General features: G+C 43.8%; 2 protein-coding genes across 2 annotated transcripts; one reads left to right on the forward strand and one right to left on the reverse strand.

Annotated features, from left to right (window-relative positions):
* Nucleotides 1-22,010: 22,010 nt before the first annotated feature.
* On the forward strand, nt 22,011-23,387 carry LOC136546112 (uncharacterized). The gene has a single exon (XM_066538083.1). The coding sequence runs from the start codon at nt 22,093-22,095 to the stop codon at nt 23,188-23,190; it is 1,098 nt and encodes a 365-aa protein (XP_066394180.1). The 5' UTR covers nt 22,011-22,092; the 3' UTR covers nt 23,191-23,387.
* Nucleotides 23,388-23,759: 372 nt separating this feature from the next.
* On the reverse strand, nt 23,760-26,213 carry LOC136544041 (homeobox-leucine zipper protein ROC6-like). The gene is made up of 5 exons (XM_066536327.1): nt 26,195-26,213; nt 25,861-25,970; nt 24,997-25,638; nt 24,517-24,774; nt 23,760-23,822 (listed from the first exon to the last, which is right to left on the reverse strand). The coding sequence occupies exons 1-5, from the start codon at nt 26,211-26,213 to the stop codon at nt 23,760-23,762; spliced, it is 1,092 nt and encodes a 363-aa protein (XP_066392424.1).
* Nucleotides 26,214-27,734: the final 1,521 nt, after the last annotated feature.

Raw genomic sequence — 27,734 nt, forward strand, 5'->3', positions numbered from 1 at the left:
GTGGTGCAAGCACAACATGAACATGGTACCAATCCAAGTTAAAGTGTTAAACTATCTTAAATTTGATTAACTTTATATAATATCTATAAAATTAGTACATTATGAAAATATATTTTATGGTATATCTAACGATACTAATTTGATATCATAAATCTTAATGGTTTTTCTAGAAATCCAGTCAAAATTTAAAAAGTTTGACTTAAGACAACTCTAAAAATATATTTATTCGAGAACAGAGAAAGTAGTTGTAACCTTAAATAAAGGCTAAACATAAGAAAAGAGAATGGATATGAGCCAATTTTCAAACATTTTAAATTTCCTTGCTCAGGTATATAATTATTACTCTCTCTATTCCAAAATATATGACGTTTTAACTTTTCTAGACACATAACTTTTATTATGTATTTAGATATATATTATGTTCAAATACATAGTTAAAATTCCTCGCAAAAAATACATAGTTAAAATAATGTATCTATAAAAGTCAAAATGTATTAATTTAGATGGAGGGAGTAATTTAGTGCATGCTTATACATACGTTCAAAAAAAAAGGTCCTATAAAGAAAAATGCCAAGTACAAGCCTCCTCATGAATGTCTGAATCAAAGGAGGCAACCAGTGGAGTCAATATACATCAATACATGTACGTATTAGCTTTGTTTTTTTGAGCAACACATGTACAGTACGTATTAGCTGTTTCATTCCAAACGTTAAGTGCATTTGAGGACCAATAGGAATCAGCCCATTTAGGCCTATCTAGTTGCTGCTGCTCCCATTATTGTTTGGATTACGAAGCGTCAAGGCGTCGTGGCTCTGGCTTCCTTCGTTTCTCGCCCAAATGCTGCTGTTCGTCTTCCTGTCTTCTCCTTCGCCAGTTCACCGAACACCGTTGCGCCACGCTGCTACTGCTGGGCTGCGAGACCGGAGTCCGGACGTGAGACGCCACGCCACGCCGCCGCCTGTCCAAAATTGACACCCACCGCCGACTGCCGTCCACCAGCAGCAGCAGGTAATATTCTCTTATCTGATTAACAGTCACTAGTGATTCTAAATTTTCTTTTTCCAATTTCACCATTACAAAGTAGATGTGGATGTGTTTAATGTTGCAATTGATCAACAACTAGCAGAGTTAGAAGATCGATTCAGTTCTTAAGTAACAGATCCAGTAAATAGTAGATGTGTTTAATGCTTCTTAATGTCGGACGGTTGCAAATTGCGGTGAGACATCACTTGACTCCATCGCACAATACGTAGGACATGAAGCCATGCTTCTAGGCTTTTAGCAACAATTTGTGAGACATCGGACGGTTGCGAATTGCGATGAGACATCACTTGACTTGTCTCATCTCAATTTTACCGTATGCTCCACCGCTGAGTACCAGTCTGTCCGTTTGAGCTGGAGTATAATCGAAGGCAGCTTTGGAGCTGCAGACACGCCAACAGAAGCTGCCAAAAGAAGCTGAGGCCAGCACATCCGTGTGACAAAGAATCAACAACATCAAGATTCAAGGCTAACTCAAATAGAGTTAACAAAAACGATGATGCTTCTGCGCGGGCGTTCCCATGTCCGGACGCCGCGCGTCACACTCCGCCTCGCCACTTCCGTCCACGCTACATGCTCCCACCTGCGACGCGCGCCTTGCACGAGACACTTGCTCTCTCCCGTCACGCGCCTGGCCCATGCGATTCCACTCGCGCGGCCCGCGGCCCAGCCGCCGTGGCCATCCCTCACCGCGTGCCCCATCCTGTGCGTGCTGCCTCTGCTCTTAGCATCTCTCACGTCTGCTGACAGCAGAGCGCCTCCTCGGCCTCTTCCCCAACCCCAACGCCGCCGGCCGGGATGCCTCGCTGCAGCCGCCCTTGTCGATGGCCATCAGGCGGACGTGTCGGGGCACCTCAGGTCGTCCTCGGCTGAGCCAAGGGCACCCACGAGCGTGGCTGGATGCTAGTGGTGCTCGCGCGCCGCCGCTCGCCACCGACTGAATCGACCAACCAGGCCTCACCTCCCATATGTTGCAAACAAGGATGGCAACTAGGCGGTTTCGGGTCGGATATCCGCGGGTTTCGGGTCTTGCGGGTTCGGGTTCGGGGATGATTTCTCACCCACGGTTTTCGGGTTCGAGCCCCAGAAACCAATCGGGTTCGGTTTCGGGTTTGGTTTTCCACCTGTGGATATCCAATGGATATCCGAAATAAATCATTTGGAATTGAAACTTATGTTTTATAATATGCTAATAATAACTTATTTACTTATATTATTAAATTTATTCTAGGTTGACTCATGAAAATATTTATTATTTGTTGCCATGCATATGTTTATAGAAAGCCCTTATTTCTCTTACTATGTTGCCATACAAAGCGGGTTTCAGGTATCTATTCGAGTTTCGGATATGCGCGGATTCGGTTTTGGGATGGATTATCACCTGAATCGGTGTTTCGTGCGGTTTTGGGTTTCGATTTCAGGTTCGGGTGCACAAAGACTCCACCCGATCCGAATTCACCTCATTGCCATCCCTAGTTGCAAATGTATGTATCAAGTGTTTCAGAAGTTTCAAAGGTATGTTGCAATTGTTTCATATGGATGTTGTAAAAGTAAATAGGGGATGTTGCACATGTTGCATATGTTGCAAGTGTTTCAGATGCATGCTGCAATTGTTTGTTTAAAATGTTTTATCTGTTCCAGACGTATGTTACAAACGTTTTGATCTGGATGTTACATATGTTGCAACAATATGTTCTAAATGTTTCATCTGTTTACAACAAGTATTTTCATGTTGCAAGTTGTAAGTGTTTTATCTTAATGTTGCATATGTTTCACACATATGTTGTAAGTGTATGTTGCAGATGTTTCATCCGTTTCGGATGTATGTTGCATTCAAGTGTTTCATGTTGCACGTGTTTCGTGTTGTTCGGAGAGTCAGGGGGTGCGGGGAGTGATGGTGGCACGGTACGGGTGTTGAAGAATGGGGCACGGTAAGCCAGGGGTCGGGGGACATGGCGCTCAGCGTGCTGGGAACTGCGATCGATGCGCGATGGGGCATGGTGCGCGTGTGGGGCAGGCCGAACGGCCAAGCGGATGGGGGCAGGTCGAATCGTGGTGGGCTGCGCGTGCGAGACGAATCATCTGGATGCGTGGGCGCAGCGATGGGCGGGGTGAATTCGCAGATAGGGACAAGCTATGCGTGCATCCGTCCGGACGCTAGCCACGCTGTAAAAAAGAAATCTAACTCAAATAACTTCTTTTTTCAATAGAAATGCTACAGGACACATGTGCGTTTCATAGTTTCTTGGCACATGAATTTTCTGGCCGTAGGATAAAGAATGGAACGCTTGATCTGTGATGGTTGCTTTGTGTCTCTGTCATGTGGGGTCTAGATGTCGGCATCACTATTTAATTGTTGGGAGTCGCGCCTGTCTGATTTCCCCATTTCTCCATTGTCTTGTGCCCTCCGACGCTCTCCCGACCTCGCTGCTCCGCCCCTCCCCTCCAACGCTCTCCTGAGGCGACCTCGCCGCTCCACCCCTCCCCACCGACGCTCTCCTGGTAGGTGAGGCGACCTCGCCGCTCCGCCCCTCCCCGTATCTATACATCTCCCCTCTCTCTATTGGTCTGTCTCTCCCTCTCCATCCCGACGTGGACAGGACGACGACGACCGACGCGGCGGCTGCGGCTACGGCCACCCTCCTTGTCCTCCTCCTCCGTCCTCCCTCACCTATGAAAGCTCTAGTTTGGTTTTGGTAAATTGATGAAACCATAAGTGCTAACCTAGTTTATCAAGTGATTATGAGATAGGTAGCACACTCCAAGTGGTGAAGCAAATGAAGATCATGACATGATGATGGTGATGCCATGGTGATGATCAAGTGCTTGGACTTGAAAAGAAGAAAGAGAAAAACAAAAGGCTCAAGACAAATGTATAAATGATAGGAGCCATTTTGTTTTGGTGATCGAGACACTTAGTCAGTGTGATCACATTTAGGATCGATAGCCATACTATTAAGAGGAGTGAAACTCGTATCGAAATGCGGTTATCAAAGTGCTACTAGATGCTCTAACTTATTGCATATGCATTTAGGATCTAGTGGAATGCTAACACCCTTGAAAATGTTTGTGAAAATATGCTAACACATGTGCACAAGGTGATACACTTGGTGGTTGGCACATTTGAGCAAGGGTGAAGAAGATAGAGTTGGAAAGGAGTTAGTCACGATGGTCACGCATTGACCGGACGCTGGTCTCGGTTGGATCGGTGCGTCCGGTCAGTGGCAGCTGAGGACGCGCAGCGTCGGTCTTCGATCGGACGCTGGCATTTAAAGTGACCGGATGCTGGCTGGGTGCATCCGATCGCACCTGTGTGGCAAGCGCAGAAGTGACGTTGAGTGATCGGACGCTGGGTGAGTTCGGTCGAGCATGATCAGACGCGTCCAGTCGTGATTTTTCATTTCTGGTACCTTACTAGAAACGACCAGACGCTTGTGCTGGAGCGTCCGGTCACTTTGAATAGCGCGTCTGGTCATCACTTGACTGTTGAGATCGGGTGAACAGCGTTTGAAGCCGATGACACATGGCAAGCATCGGGCTACCAGACGCTGGGGTCCTACATCCGGTCGATCTGACCGGAGCGTCTAGTCACCCCAAGTAGGGCCCAGTGAAGGGGTACAATGGCTCTATTTTGTGGGTGCTTCTATTTAAGCCCCATGGCCGGCTCAAGCTCAGTCTCTTGGCCATTTGCATTGACATAGCAACCTTGTGAGCTTAGCCAAAGCCCTCCCACTCATCTCTATCATTGATTCAATATCTTTGTGAGATTGGGAGTGAATCCAAGTGCATTGCTTGAGTGTTTGCATCTAGAGGGACTTGGTGTTCGTGTTTTGCTGTGGGATTTGCTTGTTACTCTTGGTGGTTGCTGCCACCTAGATGGCTTGGAGCAGCGAGGATCATCAAACGGAGGTTGGTGATTGTCTCCGGCTCCGATCATGGTGATTGTGAGGGGTTCTTGACCTTTCCCCGATGGAGAGCCAAAACGTACTCTAGTAAATTGCTTGTGGCTTGTGTGATCCTCATCTTATGTTGGTTGTGTGGCACCCTATTGAGAGTTTGGCATGTGATGCCAATTTGCACGTGAACCTTCAAGTGAGTGAATCGCCACAACAAGGACTAGCTTGCCGGTAAGCAAGTGAACCTCGGTAAAAAATCATTGTGTCATCATTTGATTCTGAGGTGATTGGTCTTCATTGGTATTCATTCTTGTGATTGATTGGTTCACTCTTCGACTCGGCGATATAACCATCTTGCTCACTCTCTTTACATTACCGCAAACTAGTTATCAAACTCTTTAGTGTAGCTAGTTATGAGAACTTGTTGGTTTGGTTAGTGTGGCTCTTTAGTTAGCCTTTGAGAGCACACTAACTTAGTATAGTGACATAGCCATTGTGTGATTAGAAACTATAGAAACTAGAATTGTGGTAGGTGGCTTGCATTTTTAGTAGGCTAGCGCAACACTTGCTTTGCCTCATAATTGTCTAACCGGTTTGTTAAGTGTTGTTGTAGAAATTGTTAATAGGCTATTCACCCCCCTCTAGCCATTAGGACCTTTCAAGTGGTATCAAAGCCAAGGTCACCGTGATTTGAGGCTTAACAACCTTCAGTGTAAACATGGCTCAAATCAACAACACCAAGAAGCCACCCCAATTTGATGGCTCAAATTATCCCTATTGGAAAGTTAAGATGACAACTTATATCAAGTCAATCAATAGGAAAGTTTGGAAACTGGTAGAAACAAAGATTGAGATTGAAAATGAAGAGGCTCCCACCGCCGCCGAAGAAATGCTACTCCAAAATAATGACATTGCTCTTAGTGCAATCCATGATGCTTTGGATGAGAGAACTTTTGAGCAAATCAAGAACATTGAGAGAGCTCATGAGGCATGGAAGAAATTTGAAGGAATCATTTGAGGGCACTCAAGCCATGAAAGGTGCAAAGGCATACATTCTCGAAGAGAAGTTTGCAAGCTTCAAGATGAAGAAGGATGAAAGTGTGCCGGAGATGTTTCATAGGCTTCAAGTGCTTGTCAATGATCTCAAAGCACTTTTTAGAGGAGGTGAAGGACAAGGACTTCTCCCACAAGTTCTTGAAATGCTTGCCTTCAAGATTTGGCACATTGGTCACTATTCTAGTGAGCAGTGGTTTGGACACCATGACACCAAACCAAGTGTTGGGAGATATTATGGTCGATGATACATATAGAGATGATGAGAAGGAAGAAAAGAAGGAGAAAAAAGATGAGAAGAAGAAAAGTGTGGCATTCAAGGCCACATCATCCAAGGGCAAGGCAAAGCAAGATACATCAAGTGGAGATGATAGTTCATGGGATGATGATGATGATGAGAAGATGGCTCTCTTTGTCAAGAGATTTGGCAAGTTCATGGTGAAGAAAGGATACCGTGCTAGAAGAAAGAAATCTTCATCCAAGAACAAGGAAGAGTCAAGAAGGTGCTTCAATTATGGAAGTAAAGATCATCTTATTGCTCAATGTCCATACAATAGTGACAAAGATGATGACAAGAAGAACAAGAAGAAGGACAAGAAGGAAAAGAAAGAGAAGGACAAGATGACCTTCAAAAAGAAGAAGGGTGGTTCATATGTGGTCACTTGGGATAGTGATGCTTCCTCAAGTGATGATAATGATAGTGATGATAACAAGACAACTAAGAAGAAGGCACTTGCAAGCATTGCTATCAATGAGAAGCCTTCTCTCTTCGACACTCCATCATGCTTCATGGCTAAGGCCACTAAGGTACAAATTTGTGATGATAGAAGTGATGAAGAACATGATAATGAAAATGAAAATGAAAATGAAAATGAAAATGAAAATGATAGTGATAGTGATAGTGATGATGATGAACCTACTAAGGATGAACTATTTGACATGCTAGAAGATGCTAGAGAACACTTTAGCATTAAGAGAAGAGAATGTAAAAGCTTGCGTAAGGAACTAAAAGCCCATAAACAAGCCTTCAATGAGCTCAATGCAACTCATGAGAGGCTAGAGGAAGCCCATGAGAAGCTTAACAAGGCTCACAAGAAGCTTAAAAAAGCTCATTCCTCTTTGCTTAATGAAAAAAAATAAAAAAAACATGTTGAGGCTTGTGATGTAGGATTAACTTGCGATATAATTGATGAATCATTATCTATGCCTATCATTGTTGCTCCCACTAACCCTTCTTGTAGTATTTCTACTTCCACCTCATCTAGTGGTGATGGTCGCACTTGTGATGCCTCACTAATGGTTGAGAATGAGAACCTCAAGAAGGAGGTCAATAAGCTCACTCACACCTTGGCTAAGGCCTATGGTGGTGAGGACCGTTTGCTTATGTGCTTTGGTAATCAAAGAGCTTCTCTCTATAAAGAGGGATTGGGTTATACCCCCAAGAAAGGCAAGGCGGCCTTGCTCCTCACAAGACTAGTTTTGTGAAGAACAATGGTCGGTTTTGCACTAGTTGCAAGCAAGTTGGTCATGTAGAGCAAAAGTGCATGAACAAGAGCAAAAATGCTAATGTATCCTCCATTAAGCTTGATTCTTTCTATATGCTTACCAAGGATGCAAATGGTGTAAAGGCTAAGTTTATTGGTAAACCATGGATGGATTCAAAGAAGAAAGTCATTTGGGTGCCAAAGAGCTTGGTCACTAACCTTCAAGGACCCAAGCAAATTTGGGTACCTAAAAGGAATTAATCTTTTTTTGTAGGTCAATTACAAAGCCGGAGGAAGGCATTAGGTTCTTGATAGTGGGTGCACTCAACACATGACCGGTGATGCAAGAATGTTTAACTCAATCAACACTAATAGCAATGATGGTTATGATAGTCTTACATTTGGTGACAATGGCAAAGGCAAGGTCAAAGGGCTTGGTAAGATTGCAATATCCAATGACATGAGCATTTCCAATGTGTTGCTAGTAGAGAGCTTGAACTTCAATTTACTATCCGTGGCTCAATTGTGTGATCTTAGATTCAAATGCATATTTGGGGTAGATGATGTAGAGATCATAAGTGTAGATGGCTCTAACTTGATCTTCAAAGGCTTTAGATATGAGAATCTATACTTGGTTGATTTCAATATTAGTGAAGCTAGATTATCTACATGCTTGTTCACTAAGTCTAGCATGGGTTGGTTATGGCATAGAAGGCTTGGTCATGTTGGAATGAAACAATTGAATAGATTGGTTAAGCATGACTTGATTAGAGGCTTGAAAGATGTTGTATTTGAAAAAGATAAGCTTTGTAGCTCTTATCAAGCCAGAAAACAAGTTGGAAACACCCATCCTAAGAAAAGTATGATGAGCACTAGTAAAGCATTTGAGTTATTACACATGGATTTGTTTGGGCAAACTCAATACACTAGCATTGGTGGTAACAAATATGGCTTTGTGATAGTGAATGATTACACTAGATACACATGGATATTCTTTCTAGTGGATAAAAGTGATGTGTTTGCAACATTCAAATCATTTCTAAAGGGCATTCACAATGAGTTTGAAACAACCATCAAGAGAGTTAGAAGTGACAATGGTAGTGAGTTCAAGAACACTAGAATTGATGAGTTATGTGATGAATTTGGAATTAGACATCAATTCTCGCCCAAGTACACTCCATAATCAAATGTTCTTGTTGAGAGGAAGAATAGAACACTCATTGATATAGCAAGGTCTATGCTTAGTGAGTACAATGTGAGTTAATCTTTTTGGGCCGAAGCTATCAACACGACTTGCTATTGTAGCAACCGTCTCTATTGTCACCCATTGAAAGAGAAGACACCATATGAACTCTTGAATGGTAGAAAGCCCAACATTGCATATTTTTGGGTCTTTGGTTGTAAATGCTATATCTTGAAGAAAGGCACTAGATTGGGCAAGTTTGATAAGAAATGTGATAAAGGATTCCTACTTGGATACTCCACTACAAGCAAAGCATATAGAGTTTGGAATTTGGATAGTGGTACTCTTGAGGAAGTTCATGATGTTGAATTTGATGAAACCAAGGGTTCACAAGAAGAGAATGAGAACTTGGAAGATGTTAGAGGCATTCAACTTTCTAATGCCATAAAGAACATGGATGTTGGTGAATTGAGGCCTAGGCAAGTGAATGATGATGAAGATGATCAAGTGCAAGTGCTCTCCAACTCAAATGTGCAAGATGATACAAATCAAGCTAGTACAAGTGGCTCTCATGATAATGAATAAAATCAAGTTGCTAGTACATTATCTCAACCCAATGATCAAGCAAGTGCAAGCAATCAAGTTCAAATCCTCCAACCAACCAATGTTGCAAGGGATCATTCATTGGATACTATCATTGGTGATATTTCAAGAGATGTGCAAACTAGATCAAGATTGGCTTCATTTTGTGAGCACTTCTCATTTGTGTCATCCATTGAACCAAAGAAGATAGATGAAGCATTGAAGGATGTTGATTGGGTGAATGCTATGCATGAAGAGTTGAATAACTTCACAAGAAATCAAGTATGGGAACTAGTAGAGAGACCAAAGGGACACAATGTGATTAGAACCAAATGGATCTTTAGAAACAAGCAAGATCAAGATGGGATAGTAGTAAGGAACAAAGCAAGATTGGTAGCATAAGGATATACATAAGTTGAAGGTCTTGACTTTGGAGAAACATATGCCACGGTTGCTAGATTGGAAGCAATTAGAATCTTGCTAGCCTATGCTTGTGCCCACAACATCAAGCTCTATCAAATGGATGTTAAGAGTGCATTTCTCAATGGTTACATCAATGAAGAAGTATATGTTGAGCAACCTCCTGGTTTTAAAGATGACAAGAAGCCCGACCATGTGTACAAGTTGAAGAAGGCATTATATGTCTTGAGGCAAGCACCTAGAGTATGGTATGAGAGATTGAGGGACTTCCTACTCTCTAAAGGGTTCATAATGGGCAAGGTTGACACCACTCTTTTCATCAAGAAGGTTGAAAAAGACTTGTTTGTGTTGCAAATCTATGTTTATGACATCATATTTGGATCAACAAATCAAGATTTTTATGAAGAATTTGGAAAGATGATGGCTAATGAGTTTGAGATGTCCATGATTGGAGAGTTAAGTTACTTCCTTGGTCTTCAAATCAAGCAATTGAAGAATGGTACATTTGTGAGTCAAGGCGAGTATATCAAGGACATGATCAAGAAGTTTGGCATGGGTGATAGCAAAGCCATTAGCACACCAATGGGAACAAATGTCAACTTGGATAGTGATGCAAGTGGCAATATAGTGGACCAAAAATTGTATCGGCCTATGATTGGAAGCCTACTCTATGCGACCGCATCAAGGCCGGATGTCATGTTTAGTGTATGCATGTGTGCAAGATTTCAAGCCTCACCAAGAGAAAGTCATTTGAAGGTTACCAAGAGAATATTGAGGTACTTGAAGCATACACAAAATGTTGGTTTGTGGTATCCTAAAGGAGCAAAGTTTGAGCTAGTTGGTTACTCCGACTCGGATTATGAGGGATGCAAGGTTGAAAGGAATAGCACCTCAGGGACATGTTAATTGTTGGGAAGATCACTTGTTTCATGGTCATCAAAGAAGCAAAATAGTGTTGCATTATCAACCGCCGAAGTCAAATACATATCCACCGGTAGTTGTTGTGCGTAAATACTTTGGATGAAGGCCACTTTGAGTGATTTTGGAATCAAGTTCAAGAAAGTGCCATTGCTATGTGACAATGAGAGTGCAATCAAGTTGACCAACAATCCGGTTCAACATGCAAGAACAAAGCACATTGATGTCTGCCACCATTTCATAAGAGATCACCAACAAAAAGGAGACATTTGCATTGAGAGTGTAGGCACCGAAGATCAACTTTCCGATATATTCACCAAGCCATTGGATGAGAAAAGGTTTTGCAAGCTAAGGAATGAGTTGAACATATTGGATTTCTCAAATATGTGTTGATGCACCACCCCCCCACTCATATGACATGCCTCTCCTTCGAGCAATCCAAGGTAAAAGTTAATTGGCATAGCATACATCCTTGGTAAGGACTTGTTTAGTGCATCTAGACATCTTTCATATTTAATAGGCTTATTCATGAAAATCAAATGAATTTGAGGATTATATAGTACCACTATTGCTTCTATGCTTGACTTGATCTAGTGGTAGCATATGACATGTTTGTAGGCTTGTAAACCTAGTGTTTGATCTAGAAAATGAGCTCTAAGTGTTTAACTCAACATGGTACAAGATAACCCTTATTTGGAGGTGTAAAGAAGCTTGTCCTTGGATCAAACCGAGTTAAATATCTTTGGCAAATGTTCTAGATTGGACCAAATTTGGGAAAAAGATCCTCACCCCATTGATTGACATTGATAATCTTAACATATCTATAAGTTAAGCCTTTGTGGTCATTGATGACAAAGGGGGAGAAATAGTGTACAAAGATAGTGAAAAGACAACAAATGGGGAGAATTTGACATAGGGGGAGAGATATGACAAAGGAAGGGGATCAATTAAAAATTTGAGCACACAAGTAGGGGGAGCAAGCTCATGAACTTGTATGGTGCATTTAAATGTGCATTTCATATGTTTGCTTGCATGGCACAAAGTTTTAAATTTCAATATCCATGCTTGTGTGGTGTATGCTAGTTGTAGGTTTGAATGATGAAATAAAAAACTAGCATGCATAAGTTATCTAGTAATTTCATTTCCAAGTGGTATAGAGCTAACCATGGTGCTAAGGATGGTATATTGGTGCACTCCGATTGATATCACGCTTCAAAGGTCCATCTCTTATACCTTAGCATCATTTGGTAGACATTGTCTCCTATATTTCCTATATAAGGATATGTGCAAGCTTCAATCCAAACTCTTAGCACATATGTAGGGGGAGCAATTGCTACCATTTGGGGTTCATGAAACTTGTCCATATCTTTTTACACATGGTAAATATGCTTGTAAAAGGGTTGTCATCAATTACCAAAAAGGAGGAGATTAAAAGCTCTAGTTTGGTTTTGGTAAATTGATGAAACCCTAAGTGCTAACCTAGTTTATTAAGTGATCATGAGATAGGTAGCACACTCCAAGTGGTGAAGCAAATGAAGATCATGATGCCATGGTGATCAAGTGCTTGGACTTGAAAAGAAGAAAGAGAAAAACAAAAGGCTCAAGACAAAGGTATAAATGATAGGAGCCATTTTGTTTTATTGATCGAGACACTTAGTGAGTGTGATCACATTTAGGATCGATAGCTGTACTATTAAGAGGAGTGAAACTCGTATCAAAATGCGGTTATCAAAGTACCACTAGATGCTCTAACTTATTGCATATGCATTTAGGATCTAGTGGAATGCTAACACCCTTGAAAATGTTTGTGAAAATATGCTAACACATGTGCACAAGGTGATACACTTGGTGGTTGGCACATTTGAGCAAGGGTGAAGAAGAGAGAGTTGAAAAGGAGTTAGTCACGATGGTCACGCATTGACCGAACGCTGGTCTCAGTTGGACCGGCATGTCCAGTCAGTGGCAGCTGAGGACGAGCAGCATCAGTCTTCGACCGAACGCTGGCGTTGAAAGTGACCAGATGCTGGCTAGGTGCGTCCGATCGCACCTATGTGGCGCGCGTAGAAGTGACGTTGAGTGACCGGACGCTGGGTGAGTCCGGTCGATCATGACTGGACGTGTCCGGTCATGATTTTTCATTTCTAGCACCTTACTGGAAATGACTGGATGCTTGTGCTGGAGTGTTCGGTCACTTTGAGCAGTGCATCCATTCATCACTTGACTATTGAGATCCTGTGAACAATGTTTGAAGCCGATGACACGTGATCTGTTCGGAGCGTCCGGTCACCCCGAGCAGTGCCCAGTGAAGGGGTACAATGGCTCTATTTTGTGGGGGCTTCTACTTAAGCCCCATGGCCGGCTCAAGCTCAGTTTCTTGGCCATTTGCATTGACATAGCAACCTTATGAGCTTAGCCAAAGCCCTCCCACTCATCTCCATCATTGAATCAACATCGTTGTGAGATTAGGAGTGAATCCAAGTGCATTGCTTTAGTATTTGCATCTAGAGGCACTTGGTGTTTGTGTTTTGCTGTAGGATTCGCTTGTTACTCTTGGTGGTTGCTGCCACCTAGATGGCTTAGAGGAGCAAGGATCATCGAGAGGAGGTTGGTGATTGTCTCCGGCTCCAATCGTGGTGATTGTAAGGGGGTTTTGACCTTTCTCTGGTGGAGAGCCAAAAGGTACTCTAGTAAATTGCTCGTGGCTTGTGTGATCCTCATCTTGTGTTGGTTGTGCGGCACCCTATTGAGAGTTTAGTGTGTGATGCCAATTAGCGTGTGAACCTCCAAGTGAGTGAATCACCACAACAAAGTCTAGCTTACTAGCAAGCAAGTGAACCTCGGTAAAAAATTATTGTGTCATCATTTGATTCCAAGGTGATTGGTGTTTATTGGTATTCATTCTTGTGATTGATTGGTTCACTCCTCGACTCAGCAGTATAACCATCTTGCTTACTCTCTTTACATTACCATAAACTAGTTATCAAACTCTTTAGTGTAGTTAGTTGTGAGAGCTTGTTAGTTTGGTTAGTGTGGCTCTTTAGTTAACCTTTGAGAGCACACTAACTTAGTATAGTTACATAGTCATTGTGTGATTAGAAACTATAGAAACTAGAATTATGGTAGGTGGCTTGCATTTTTAGTAGGCTACCGCAACACTTGCTTCGCCTCATAATTGTCTAACCGGTTTGTTAAGTGTTGTTGTAGAAAATTTTAATAGGCTATTCACCCCCCTCTAGCCATTAGGACCTTTCAACCTACCTCTCACCTCCATTTCTCCCTCCCCTTCATCCCTCTCTCTCCCCTTCCCTCCTGAGGAGGTGGTGGGCGTGAGGCGGCGGCGACTGCCAGGCGACGATGCCCTTATGGGTGCCTTGTCGGCACGAGAGGGGCTCGATGGCCTCCTCTCTCTTCCCCATCCTCCGTGCAGGCTCCTCAATGCCTCCTCCCACTGGGGAGCTTGTGCTCCTCTGCTCAACGAAACCCTAGGTTTGTGTGCTCTGGCAAAGATTGACTTTCTCACCGGCGGAGACGGCGGTGGCCGAGCTCAGCGGCTGGATGTGCTGGTAACTGACCCTGTTCTCCTCCTCTGTTGATCTGATTTTTTTGTCTACTCCGAGGCACACTGCAAGGATCCTGGTACTTGGAGTAGTAAGCTACGTCTGTGTCTCTTATGCCTCGTGCATTTGGATTGAATTTTTGAGCTAGCAACCAATTCTGATCTAGCATAGGATTGGTTGCCCAAATGAACTTTTAATAGAGAATGGTTTCATGCTAATATTTTATTTACCCACTAAACCATAGAGTTATCTGAAACCAACCACTTTTCTGTGATTTGAAGTTATGATATTGCTTTACTGGTTTTCAGTTCTGAGTTTCTAACATTGCTGATTTGTAAACATGTCCTTTGACATCATCTTTAATGGTTGTAGGGTGGCTCTAAGATCCATGAAGCTTATCTCAATGACAAGGATAGTTCTAGAATGCGAAGGTAGTCTGCTGTATGCACTTGGGAAGCTTTGAGGAGGCTGAGACTCTATTGCTTGAAGCACTGAACAAGGTTTGCACTGATTACACAACTTTTGCAGCAATGGGACCTCTGAATCTTGTGAAATTTGTTTTTTATTTTCATTTTTTTTGTGATGCATGTGGTGTAACTGTGTAACTCTAGTTTTCTATTCTATTGCTATAGGATGCAAAAGATCCTGGAACTCTTACCAATCTAATTTTATGCAACCTCCACCTTTGGGAAACCATCATGAAGATCCCTTAGGTATGAAGTGTAACTGAAAAACACATATGCAGTTTCTACAGCTATTCTGCTACTCCTTATGTGATTGTGTATGCCTTCTCTTATGAATTTGAACTTACCCAGTAAATGCACAGTAAATTGATTTAGTGGTCTTAGAAATACTCCCTCTGTACCAAAATAATTCAACTTCTATAATCAACTTCTAGCATTAGTGAATCTCTATTTTCTTCTCAGGTTCTTGTCTAGAGACCAAATCCCATTGCTAGATATTGATTAATGGTTAGACCATGGGCAATTTGACTGCCAAATAAGGGCATAATTTTCTATGGCAAGCTAGATGGATTGCTTATCATAGAATCTAGCCAGTCGTAATCCAACATTTTTCAGATCAGCTTTGTGACTACTCTACCGAAACACTGAAAGTCTAAAACACAGTCTTGCTGGTCACCATTTGTTCTTGTAAATCTGATTTGGTTGCTGGTAACCAACAGAGGTGGCTGAGTATTTCCCATATCAGTAGGTACTTTGGTTATTTATTCTTCACATTATATAGCTATCACTTGACAGTGCTTCTAGATACCATGGAAGTTTAATAGCAGAGGCCAATCAGCACACACTACTACACATAAGACGTAGTCTTTGTGATGGCATTGCACCTAGTACAAGACGCGGTTTCTCTAGACTAAATGCAAGACAGATTAATACAGTCTTTCTGAACTAAATAGTAGAGTACAAGACAGAGTCTTACCCAATGTATTTCAAGGTTTCAGACATAGAAGTGAGACTGACTAAAACCATAGTGCTCTACTAAAAGGGGCAAGCCCAGAGCTATTTTAGAAGTTTTCAAACATCAGTGAGTAGCTCCTTGCTCCCCAAGGAAGCTTGGTCCCCACTCTTCCCAATCCCAAGCCCCCCACTCATCTGCACCACATGTGCTCCGCGTCTATAAAGTGGCAAAGTCACTCACTCACTCACTTTGACATTAGACACAACACAAACCTCACAGCTTGGAAAATTTGCTCTAGGTACTTTGAAGTTGTGTTGTTGCACTACTATAGAAATAAGATGCATACACAATATAGGACTGAATTTACAAGTGCTTCTTTTGATGTTGTGAATGTCATGCCTAGCTGAGGAACATGTTTGCTAGCATGTTCCTAAGACAAATGCTCTGCTGCTCAGATGCTTTCACTTTCAATCTGAATTGCCATGAGCTCTTCTGATTCACTAATTGAGTTTGAGTCTTTGTCTTCACTGCCTTCTACATCTTCTTCATTGCCAAACTCTATTACTGCTTCTGATTGCTCATTTTGTAGGTCATCAGCATGTTGTTGTGCTAGTTCAGAGATCCTACTGGTAGTCATAAACATCTGGTTCTATTTTCACAGGTAAGGAAAAAGGTGTACTATTAGATCTTTCATCTTGTATTACTATAATTTTATAGCAAACAAAATTACCTAACTGTATATATAGAGAACAAGTAAATACCTCTAATGGAAATGGCTCTTGCAGCAAGTCCATGTAATTTCCTATCACTTGTGTTCAGAAAAAATCATCATAATTGTGATTTGAAGAATTGGCATGAGCTATGTCTTGGTTCATAAGGCTTGTGTAGCTTGATCCGTCCTATGATAGTACATAGCTTGTTCCTCCCGGTGACGTGAAAACCTACAAATATTGGCATTTCATTACAATAAAATCTTAATATTTTGTTAGTTCTCACATATTTTTGAAAAATGTGAGGTGTGAATTTAGAAATTTCACATTTTGCTTCTGCATTTGTTGTTCTTGTCCATAGCTGTTGTAGTTCACTGGTGGTGTTGAACTCTCCTGTTCATAGAGTTGCATATCCTGCACAATTATAACAAAAAAAGATAGTAGAAATCAGTATCAAGGTCAATACTAGTCTTTCTGACAAGTGAAACAAGTCAATTTTCTGAATTGCTCCTGCTTATTTGCATGTTTCAGGTTATTCCTCACTAACAAAAGCTACTATTTTCTGAAGCAAAACTTCCAAAATTTTGGATTGTACATGCATGCAACAACTATTTCACACGTCTCTTAGAACAACAACTTTGAAACTATAGATAATCTGAACTGAACATGTGAGCTATTTTAGACAGAATGCAGGGTTCAGTGTTCTATTGTCATCAGTATGATATTGTGATGTAGTGAACATGTGTCATGCAGCAACTGTTAGCGAATCATAGAAAACTAAAACTATAGCATGGGCCTTGTATGAATTTTGGAAACTCACATTCATTTGTTTTGATTGTTCTTGTTGTCCATTGAATTTGTATGTCACTATTGCTGTTGAACCCTCATGTTCATGGGAAACAAACAAATTAAAAACAAATATCAGTAGTTGCAATCAGGAATAGTGTAAATTGCAAGTATGTAGCACTGCAATTGTAGTTGTCATAATGTGCAATAAGTGGAATTTTTTTTACCTCATGTGTATAATAGGGATTTACATTGTTTGAATCAAATTTGTAGTAACTTTCAATATTGATTTCCAAATCTCTTGCCAAAGCACCCTACATATAAAAAGATAAATTGATTAGCTTAGAACTAAGTAGTTTATTTCAAAAGTTTCGAAGAAGTGGATTGTACATGCATGCAACAACTATTGTCATCAGTATGACATTATTATAATCTAGTGAGCATGTGTCATATAGCTATTATTCAAGAATCACAGAAAAGTAAAAACCACATAGGCTATTGAGAATACTAGTTATGCTATACAATATGTAATTGACATTTCCATTCTCATGAGTATAATTGGCTTGTCTTCAGGAGTTGCTATAGCATGGACATTGCATTGTTAGATTGTGTATTAGGATTTCATGGTGCAAATTTTGGAATTTTTTCTGTTAGCTAAACTTAGTAGTATTATCACCGAATTTTGATAAATGTGAGGTATGAATTTTGGAAACTCACATTCATTTCTTTTGTTTATTGTTCTTGTCCATTGAAGTTGTCTGTGACTAGTGCTGTTGAACTCTCCTGTTCATGAGAAACAAACAAATTAAACATAAATATCAGTGGTTGCAATCATAAATAGTGTAAATTGCAAGTATGTAGTACTGCAATTGTAGTTGTCCTAATTTGCAATAAGTGGAATTTTTATTTACCCCATGATTATAATTTGGATTTACATTGTTTGAATCAAATTTGTAATAACTTTCAATATTGATTTCCAAATCTCTTGCCAAAGCACCCTGCATATAAAAAGATAAATTGATTAGCTTAGAACTAAGTAGTTTATTTCAAAATTCAGTGGCATAAGGTTTTAATAAAAATATTCAGTAAGGGGACCTAAATTTCCTTTTCAAACCTGTTCACAACCAATGTTAGCCGCTATCTCTAAAATTTGAGAAAGTTGCAGTCCACTATCATCACATCCGATACCCAATTCCCTTAAAAAATCTTCATCCATCAATTCTTGAAGTCCTTCCTTATGCACCTGCACAGGAACATATTAGCTCAGTTTTTTGTTCCACCTGTGTTCCTCTGTTGTTTACAAGTTCATATGATCAATGTAGGCCACAATTACTGAAATCAATGAAAAAGATTGGTGCTGCTATTGTATTCAGCTAGGAGTGCAAGACTATTGTTTATCAATATGGACAATAGATCCTACATTTGTTGCATATGGTGCTGTCAAGAGCGATGCAATGTGTAGTGCCTGTGAGATGGCTGTGGTACAGATGCAGTAAGACAAAGGTGTGCTTAAGTGAATTTTTGTACCGAGTGTTTCTGTACCTATTAGTGCAACCTCTATGTTTTGTTATTTGTGTTGCTTTTATTCCTTGTCATGTGTACATTTGGTAGGTTTATGGGGTTTTAGGGTGGGTCGGCCTGCTCAATTGGTTAATTGTGGCTTCCAGAGTTGTTTCACTTAAATTATTTACTGGCTTTATCAATACTGTTGGTATGAGCAGCTTGAGGTGTTGTAGATTTGGTGCTTACTTTAGTTTTTGAATTTTGAAATCCGTGTGTTGTGCTAATGGTCTATGTGCTCTCTCATCTTTCGTAGACCTACATGTTCAAGTACGACACCTTGCACGGCCACTGTAAGCACAGTGACATCACCCATAAGGACTCCAAGACCCTTCTCTTCAGTGAGAAGCCAGTCACTGTCTTTGGCATCAGGTACTCCCCTGTCCTCTCTCCTGCTTATTTCATACAGGGATCAAGTTTATGTGTTCAGGCTTTAGCTTTGAGCTTGTGAGCTGATGCTTGAATGGATTCAATTCTACAGGAACCCTAAGGAGATCTCATGGGGTGAGGCTGGTGCCGAGTCCCATGGGGTGAGGCAGGGCTGCCAGCTTTAACATCATTCCCAGCAGCACTAGTGCTGCCAAGGTATATGATAAAACTCAAGATGTTGTATACAATGAAATCTGTATTGGTTGTTTGCACAAAGTAGTAATCAGTCATTGGTGCTCTGTTTATTATGATTTGTGCCTGCCCACATCAAGTTTTTATCCTTGTCCTTTGATAGAAAAAAATTGTCTGTTGTGATTTGTGCTAACACATCTTGAACTTTCTTAATTGTAATTTGTGCCAACACACACCTCTTATTTGTCCTTGTCCTTTCATAGAAATTTTTTTTGTCTCATGTGATTTGTGCTAACACATTTTAAAATCTGTTAATTGTGATTTGTGTCAACACACACCTCCTATTTGTTCTTGTCCTTTCATAGAAAAAATTGTCTCCTGTGATTTATGTTAACACCTTGAACTTTGTTAATTGTGATTTATGTCAACACACACCTCTTATTTGTCCTTGTCCTTTCATAGAAAAAAATGTCTCCTTTGATTTATGCTAACACATCTTGAAATCTGTTAATTGTGATTTGTGTCAACACAATCCTCTTATTTGTCCTTGTCTTTTCATAGAAAAAATTTATCTCTTGTGATTTGTGCTAACACATCTTCAAATTTGTTAATTGTCATTTGTGTTAACACAGACTTCACAAACTCAGCTCCTCCTAGCTTCAAATATTCTCTCTACTGTGTGGCTAAGGCCACTGCTGGCCTAGACCACTGGCATGTTTTGTACTCTATTAGTCTGTATGGTTGGGTAGGTAAGTGGGAGGAAACTGGTTGTAATAGCTATCTAGCATTTAAACATGGTTTTATAGTGTATGTATAATACAGTTGTATTCAATTTTCGATCCGGCAGGTTTATATGTTTAGTGCCAGTGCCATGGGTTTGTGTCTGCTTTATTGCACTGCAATGGACTGAAACGTGACAAAATTCAAAGGCCAGCTAACTTTTTCCCTGAAGGGCTTAAATGGCTCAGTCCTGGTAATTTTGCCTTCTGTGCATATAGTCTAATATGTTGTCCATGAGTACCATAAAGTTTGTCTTTGGTGAAACTTTAGTAATGGGTCATGGTGGTTGTTGGAGCTAACAGTTGGATCTCTTGTCATCTCATAATTTTTGAATTTGCACATCATTTTGGCTGCGATATGATTATATGATCTAGTGGATATATATGTGTATAAACTAGCTATACACATGCTAGTCATCTAGTAGATACTAGATACTATTTCTTGCAGCCTGGACTTCTTTATTTACCTCTCTTTAGCTGTGATGCTGAAATAAAGCATATCTCAAACCTATCTTATCATGTACTTGCTTGATTCCTATAAAGTAAGTTTACATGTGCATTTTTTTTCAATTGTTAGGTGGTTGAGATTCCTGGAGGAAGCAAGGTTACGTATGAGTTTGACAAGGCATCTGGTCTGATCAAGGTGAAGTCCTATTTCATGTTCAGCACATTGATTTTGTTTTGGTATTTCTTAATTTCAAATCACTTAGTAATTATATGCACCATGTACTCCCTATTGGATAGGGAGCAACATTGCTGAGATATAGTTGATGTGTGTGCCTAAGCAAAGTGGAAATTGGCACTGCCCTATCCTCTCTCAGCTTTTATCTTTTGTGCATGATCTTATCACATTGTCATATGTTGTGGTTACGCTTGAGTCAACTCCAGAAAAAGAATATAGTGTTTTGATATGTTTCGTAGTTAATTTCAGGTGCCACCTACTATTATAAATGCCGCCCTATTTACTTGTGAAGGTGAGTTAGCACAATACAAAAGAGTATTAATACAGAAAATGGCATTAGATTTCCTGGATGACTACACTTTTGTCTGGCTTTTCTATTTGCACACAAATACAGTACAATTGCATTATCAAATAGTAATAGTTGCAGTAATAGAAATGTGCAATTTTCTTGTGTATGGTCTGAATTTTTTCAGCATTATTTAGATGGTTCATTCTTTACTCAGTACAAATGATTATGTCTTCATTGGTATGCAGTTCATAATCTCTTCTATCTAAACTTGAGTTTGTATTCAACGAATCATCATGAAATAGTAATCCTACTGTAGTGAATTTGCAGTACAAGGCAATAGTGTCCACACCAAAATTTTCTTATCTTACAGATCCTATAGATTCATTTACATAGAAAACAACAACAAGGCTACATAAGAGGACAGAAGCAAGGAGCTGACATGAGCACAATCTATAGACATGAGCCAACTTTGGTCGCACAGAAATTATAACATATTTTCTCTACGTGGGTCTTTTTTAAAAATCCATTGTTTTAGAGGCACGTAATAAACGTGTGCTAGCTTGTTTTAAAACACACAGTTTCTTCTCGGTTGAAAATCATGTGTTATACAGGCAACCAACAACCATGTACTAGCTTGTGCTAAAATATGTGATTTTTCCTCTATTACAAATCATATGTTTTGCAGCCAGCAAGCAACCATGTGCTATATTTTACTGAAACATATGGTTGTTGATAGACGTACTTTTTTTTCAAAATGGTTCCCTCCGGCTCGGTCGCTCGGAATTGAAATGCTACAATTTCGCAGCCCATTGAAAGATGACATCATAAAACCATGGAGGACAGCAGGAGATACAAAACCTGCGGTGTCTGCATATTCTCTGCTTTTCCTCCTCGAGAAAACGCATGCCGTCCTAAATGCTGCAGGCAGAGAGAACTGACGGCACATCAAACAGAGAAAGCGGCAATCGAAAACGACGCGTCGATGCCAAAAGCGGGAGAGCCTCACTGAGCTGGCCGTACGAGCTGCCGAGCATAAAGCGCCTTCTTCTCCTCACTCTCCCTGCCTCTCTTCCCTAAAAGCCGCCGCCGCTTCTGCTCCTGCAACTGCGAGCTCTATTCCAGTGCTGGTGCAGTGCACCCATCGGCAGCCGCCTGCGGAGCCGAACGAGGCCATGAAGAAGGCGGTGGCAGTGGGAGGAGGTGGGAAGGGAGGCACAGCGCCTACGGACCTCCTGGTCTGCTTCCCCGCTCGGCAGCACCTGGCGCTGATGCCCAAACCCTTCTGCAGCCCGTCCCGGACCACCATGGACAAGGCGGCCGCCGCGCGCCGGCGCCAGCTCCAGCTCCAGCTGCCGGGCGCCAGCGCTGCTGCAGGTGGTGGGAGAGTGCGCGGCAGTAGCCCCATGTTCCGGGGGTCCAAGGCGAAGCAGAGGGCGGCGGAGGAGGAAGAGGAGCCGCAGTCGCCGAAGGTCACGTGCGCCGGCCAGATCAAGGTCGGCCGGCCCAAGAAGGTGAAGCCGGGGCCGGGCTCGACGGCAGCGACGAAGCACGGTAAGGATGGCGTCGGCGTCGGCGACGCCAGGAGCTGGATCACCGTGGTGGAGGAGATCGAGCGGCTGCGCGGCCGGAGGAAGAAGGTGGGCTGGCTCGAGACCCTCGGGATCAGGCGGGACGCGCTACCGTTCCTAGGCGACGCGCTCCGGAGCCTGCGGTTCAAGGCGCGCTGCTTTGGGTCTCTCCATGCCGCGGCCGTGGACTCCTCCGTTGACTCCGACGACGCGGGGGAGCGTGGAAGCGAGCAGGGAGCCGGAGGGAGCGCCGCGGCCAACGTGTTCTCCAAGTGGCTCATGGTGCTGGAAGGCGGCCAGGAGCCCATGGAGCAAGACGAAGCCAGGCACGACGAGGAACGCGACCACGAAGAAGACGTCGAGCGGCAGCAGGGCGAGGAGACGGACGAGGGCACGAACGGGCCGTCCGCGCCGCCGCCGAACGCACTGCTGCTCATGCGGTGCCGCTCGGCGCCCGCGAAGGGACTGTCCATGTCCAGAAGGAGGACATGTGACCAGCTGGCCGGCGAGGACGACCAAGAGAAGGGGGCCGCGGTCGGCGAGCCGGGACCGGGAGACGGTGAAACAGAGGAGAACAAGGAGGAGCTGGTGTTCATGAGCACAGCGCCCGGCTTCATGAAGCTGTCACTGGACATCGCCAAGGAGACGTGGGTCGTCGGCGGCTGGGACCCGATCGCGAGGAGCCGGAGCTGGAAGAGGTGACCGCCAACGCCAAGGCGCCAACTCGCGCCGCGTGCGCGCGACGCCGACGAGGATGACGTGGAGGCGGAACTCGTCGTGCTTGTACAGATCGTACCACTGGTTTATGTGTTGGAACATATATAAACTCATGTTATGTAAATGTTCGAGTTTTAATCTTTGCATAGGAACTTGAGATGACATTGAAGTGAGCCCGTGCATGTTTCTCCCCAAGATCCTCGTGAAATCACGCAAAGTTCTTGTTCCAAACATAAGTTTCGACTTTCGAGTCCCAACCGTGCTAACTACTCCAACGCGCCGAGAATTTTCTTTTTCTTTAGAAAATAAGAAGTTGAGAACGACGCTCTGCTCAAATATATATAAAAACCGACGCCATCAGTGTAAGCGTGTGGCCTGCCCTCTCCATTTGGCAGCAACAATCTATGCCGGCCAGACGACCTGCCACTCAAGGCGAGTCAGGCCAACAGAACACAGGCGCTCTGCTCTGCCACGAAAACACTCTGCCAAGAAGAATAGATTGTTGTATGCTGCAGGCGGCAGGCCTGCAGCGGGCAGCGCCAAAGAATCACTGCTCACTCGTTCCAAGGCAATGTAAAATCATACTTTAATTCCAACGTGCAACGGGTGGCCACCAGCTTCACAATCAATCAGCAGGCCATCAACTATTAACAAGGCAAAAATCACCATAAGATGAGATCACGCTCTAAGCCTAAATTGCAGGCGTCAGCTTCCACCAAACGCACGAGTACACGGGACTATAAAATCTCAAGTGCTACAATTAACACTAGTCCACTACTGCTGCACAACAGGCTTAAATCTACACGCTCCAGTGGCAAAAGAGAGGCTCTCACGGAATGTCAACACCTAGCTAGGCCCTAGAACAAACACACCCGCGAATATGAAAGAGGTATATGCATAGCAGGTCTGTCTTGCGGTGCCACCTAGCTCTACAAATTCTCTAATCGTACTTTTGGCATCCTAATATTATTTAAGTATGCCATTTAGGTCCATAACTCATCGGATCAAGGTTTTTTGCCGACGTGGTAGGGTCAGAGCGCACGTGAGCCGCGCGTGAGCCTGGTTTGGGGTGTCCAAATTAGCAAAGAGGCCCCAGTTCTTTTCATATCCTCCATTTCCCCTTCCTGGGAGCATCGATTGGTGCGTGCGCAAGACGCAGCAGTGGCGCCGCGCGGACTCACTCGCCCACGTACTACGCGCACGCGTCGGGGCAGCATAAAATACTGGGCCACGGGCGCTCTAAATGCTGGCGTAACTCGCGCACTGTAGACACCACATGGTAACACGGCCGGGCCGGGGTGGAGTACGTACCTTGGAGTAGCCGTTGTTCATGTCCTGCACGATACAGCCGGTGGGGAGTAGGCGGCAGACCATGTACCCAGCGGCGCCGCCGCCGTTCTGCGCGTGGTGGTGGTGGCTGTGGTGGTTGCCGCCGTCGGGGTGGAGGATGGCGTCCACCGAGACGTCGACCACGGCCCATGGCCCCTCGGCGTGCTGCTTGCAGAACCAAAGGAAGAGCACCTCACGGATCGGCACCTGCGGCGACAGCACCTGCAGCTCCGCGTGCATCTGCATGCATCGATCCCAGGAGCACGTCGTCACATCGCGTACGCGATTGAGCAGCCGTATAGTATATTACTAGTATAGGTGTGTGCGTGCGAGAGCATGGCGTCACGAGATGAATGGGATGACTCACCAGCTGGATCGTGCCGGTGGCAACGGCGCGGAATGGAACAACACGTACGTAGTATAGGCCATTAACATGGAGCATATGGCTCCTCAGGTGCGTACCGTGTCCATGAGGCTGTCTACGAGGTCCACGCTGCTGGTTATGGCGATGCTGGCCTCGCGGGTAGCCTCGGAGACATAGCCGGCGGGGCTCGGCACGAACACCCTGGCGAACGCCCAGTGGTACTCGTCGAAGTTGAGCGTCTCCAGGCCGCCGCCGCCGTCGGGGCTGCGGAGCCAGAGCGGCTCGTCCATCTGCGCCACTTTCATGAGCTCCTCCATTGCGGCGAGCCCCAGCTCGAGGAGGACGGTGTGGTCAATGCCGTCGGCCGCGCCGTGCATCGCGCCGTCGAGGGTGCTGATGCCCACGGGCAGGCACATGGCCGCCGTCGAACCCACGGGGCCCGGCAGGCCGCCGGCGCCCATTAGGTCGGGGAGGGGCTGCAGCGCGGACGCGCCGAGGGGGCCGAGCCAGAACCCGCCGTTGGTGCCGATGCCGAGCTCGAGGCCGGAGCACCCTTGCAGGACTGACATGGAGCTGCCAGAGGAGATTGGGCGGCTGAGGAACTTGCCGGTGAGGGTGTAGACGCGGTCCAGCTCGTCCTTGAGCCGCGCGTTCTCTATGCGGAGGTGCTGTTCCTCCGGCGACACATCCCCGAGCACGGCCCGAACTCCAAGCCAACGCCGCTGCCCGAACTCCAAGAACTGGGGGGGGGGGGGCTCTCTGCTAATTTGGACGTCTCAAACTTGGCTCACGCGTGGCTCAGGTGCACTCTGACCCCGCCACATTGGCAAAAATCTTGATCCGATGAGTTATGGACCTAAGTGGCGTACTTAAACAATATTAGGGTGACAGAAGTACGATTAGAAAGTTTATGGATCTAAGTGACACCACGAGATAAGTTTAAGAGCCTACGATGCATATACCTCGATATGAAATGAGCATGGCAACTCCCCCTCGGGCTCGGGCAGGCACAATGGCAGCAGGTGGCCGCTGTCATGCCGGGAGCAGACACGAAGCACGTATGGAGTAGTACCTGCAAAAAGGGAAAGTGCAAAGGCGAAAGCGAAGTGGCGTTCCGTGCGTCCCATGGAAAAGCGAATTCGGGCACGAACCAAAAGCGTGGGTGGTTGTTCTCCGACGGGATAGATCTACTACACATGACATAACATGGACAGCGCTGTAAAGCCTCACAATCGTTTACCTGTTCAGTATCCAGAAGGGAGAACAATGCAGGTTCATGAATCTATGCTACACAACCTGCTAGTCTGTAGGTCATTTGGCACATCCAATGCTGCAGGTTAATGTTGTGGCAAACTGTAAGATCATTCACATGTCGCGGAATTGTAAGTGATTTGTAACTGCCAAGAGACTTCGTCGCAAGAAGAACGCCACTCTGTACAGTTAAGCTCAGATCTGACACAGCAAGAGGGAGAATAGGAGAACTTGGATCGGTTGATTGAAGGCAGGGCTGAATGGAAGGTGCACGAGGCGAGGAGGTGCTTCACGGCAAGATTGGAAAACTGCTGATACTGCCATATTAGGACCTGGAAAAATGTTGAAGCAAACTTGTGTTAGCAAGGTCAAATGTTAATTATGAGTCAGATTATACGACATAAAAAGACATTTAGAGAATATAATTTGATATACAAGATATATTGAAATCACTACAAGACAAGAAATAGCTTGGAAATTCAGTGTGTGTGAATTGTGATCAGGAATCCAGGATTAAACAATTAATCAAAAGAACGCAACAATAAGAACAGAGAGCTTTTCAAGTCTGCAAGATGAAGAGAGTAACTGCGGATTGAAATATTTAGTTGTTGGTCTAATGTAGATGAAGCGCGGGCCTGGTGCAAATGGTAGAGTCTTACCGCCTGTGATCGGAAGGTCCTAGGTTCGAGTCGCGGTCTTCTCGCATTGCACAGGCGAGGGTAGAGCTTGCCACTGACATCCTTCCCCAGACCCCACACAGAGCGAGAGCTTTCTGCACTGGGTACGCCTTTTTTTATCTAATGTAGATGGTCGGCAGATAACACAGAGAATTTGTTACTAGAACGATACAATCATGTGGGCTTCATATTAATAACTCACTATCAGAAAAAATAGCATTTTCACATCAAAAATTTCTAATAAGTTAAAAGGTTGGAAGCTACGGTCAAGTATTAACAATGCAGCTAATGTTCTACTTTCCGATAGGAAAAGGACTAGCAAATATATAAACAGGCCTAGCTTTACTTTCATATCACAAAGTGCAATTAACAAAACAATGTGTAAAGAAAATAGACCATAGGCCCATTTACTTTGGATTTTGGTGTTTGATGACCAACACAACCAAATTAGACTAATAAATTTGAAAGTAATTATTTTGTAATTCAATAGGGTGCAGGACGTGACTTGGACGAAGGCGACATGATGATCCCACGATCAACACCATAAGCAAGACCCTAAAAGCACAAGAGAAGACCCAAAATATCAAGCAAAATTCAAGCACGAAGATGAGAATCAAGCCGGACGCAAGATCGTGAATAAACGAGCTCGACAGAGGTGACCGGACGCGGCCCTATGAGGACCGGACGCGTCTGATCAGTTGCTCGGCAACAACAGGCGTTAGCAGCAGCAACCGAACGCTGAGCGAGGCAGTGACCGGGCGCACGGACTTCACTGTTCATCATCAACGGTAACGCTCTCAGCGTGACCAGACGCGATGACAGGACGATCGAACGCACCAAAAAATAGCGTCCGATCATGTCCAGAAAGGTTCCAGAGCAACGCCTGCGTGACCGGACGCGTCCGATCG

This window comes from Miscanthus floridulus, chromosome 3, assembly GCF_019320115.1.
Source record: "Miscanthus floridulus cultivar M001 chromosome 3, ASM1932011v1, whole genome shotgun sequence".
Classification (NCBI taxonomy): Eukaryota; Viridiplantae; Streptophyta; class Magnoliopsida; order Poales; family Poaceae; genus Miscanthus; species Miscanthus floridulus.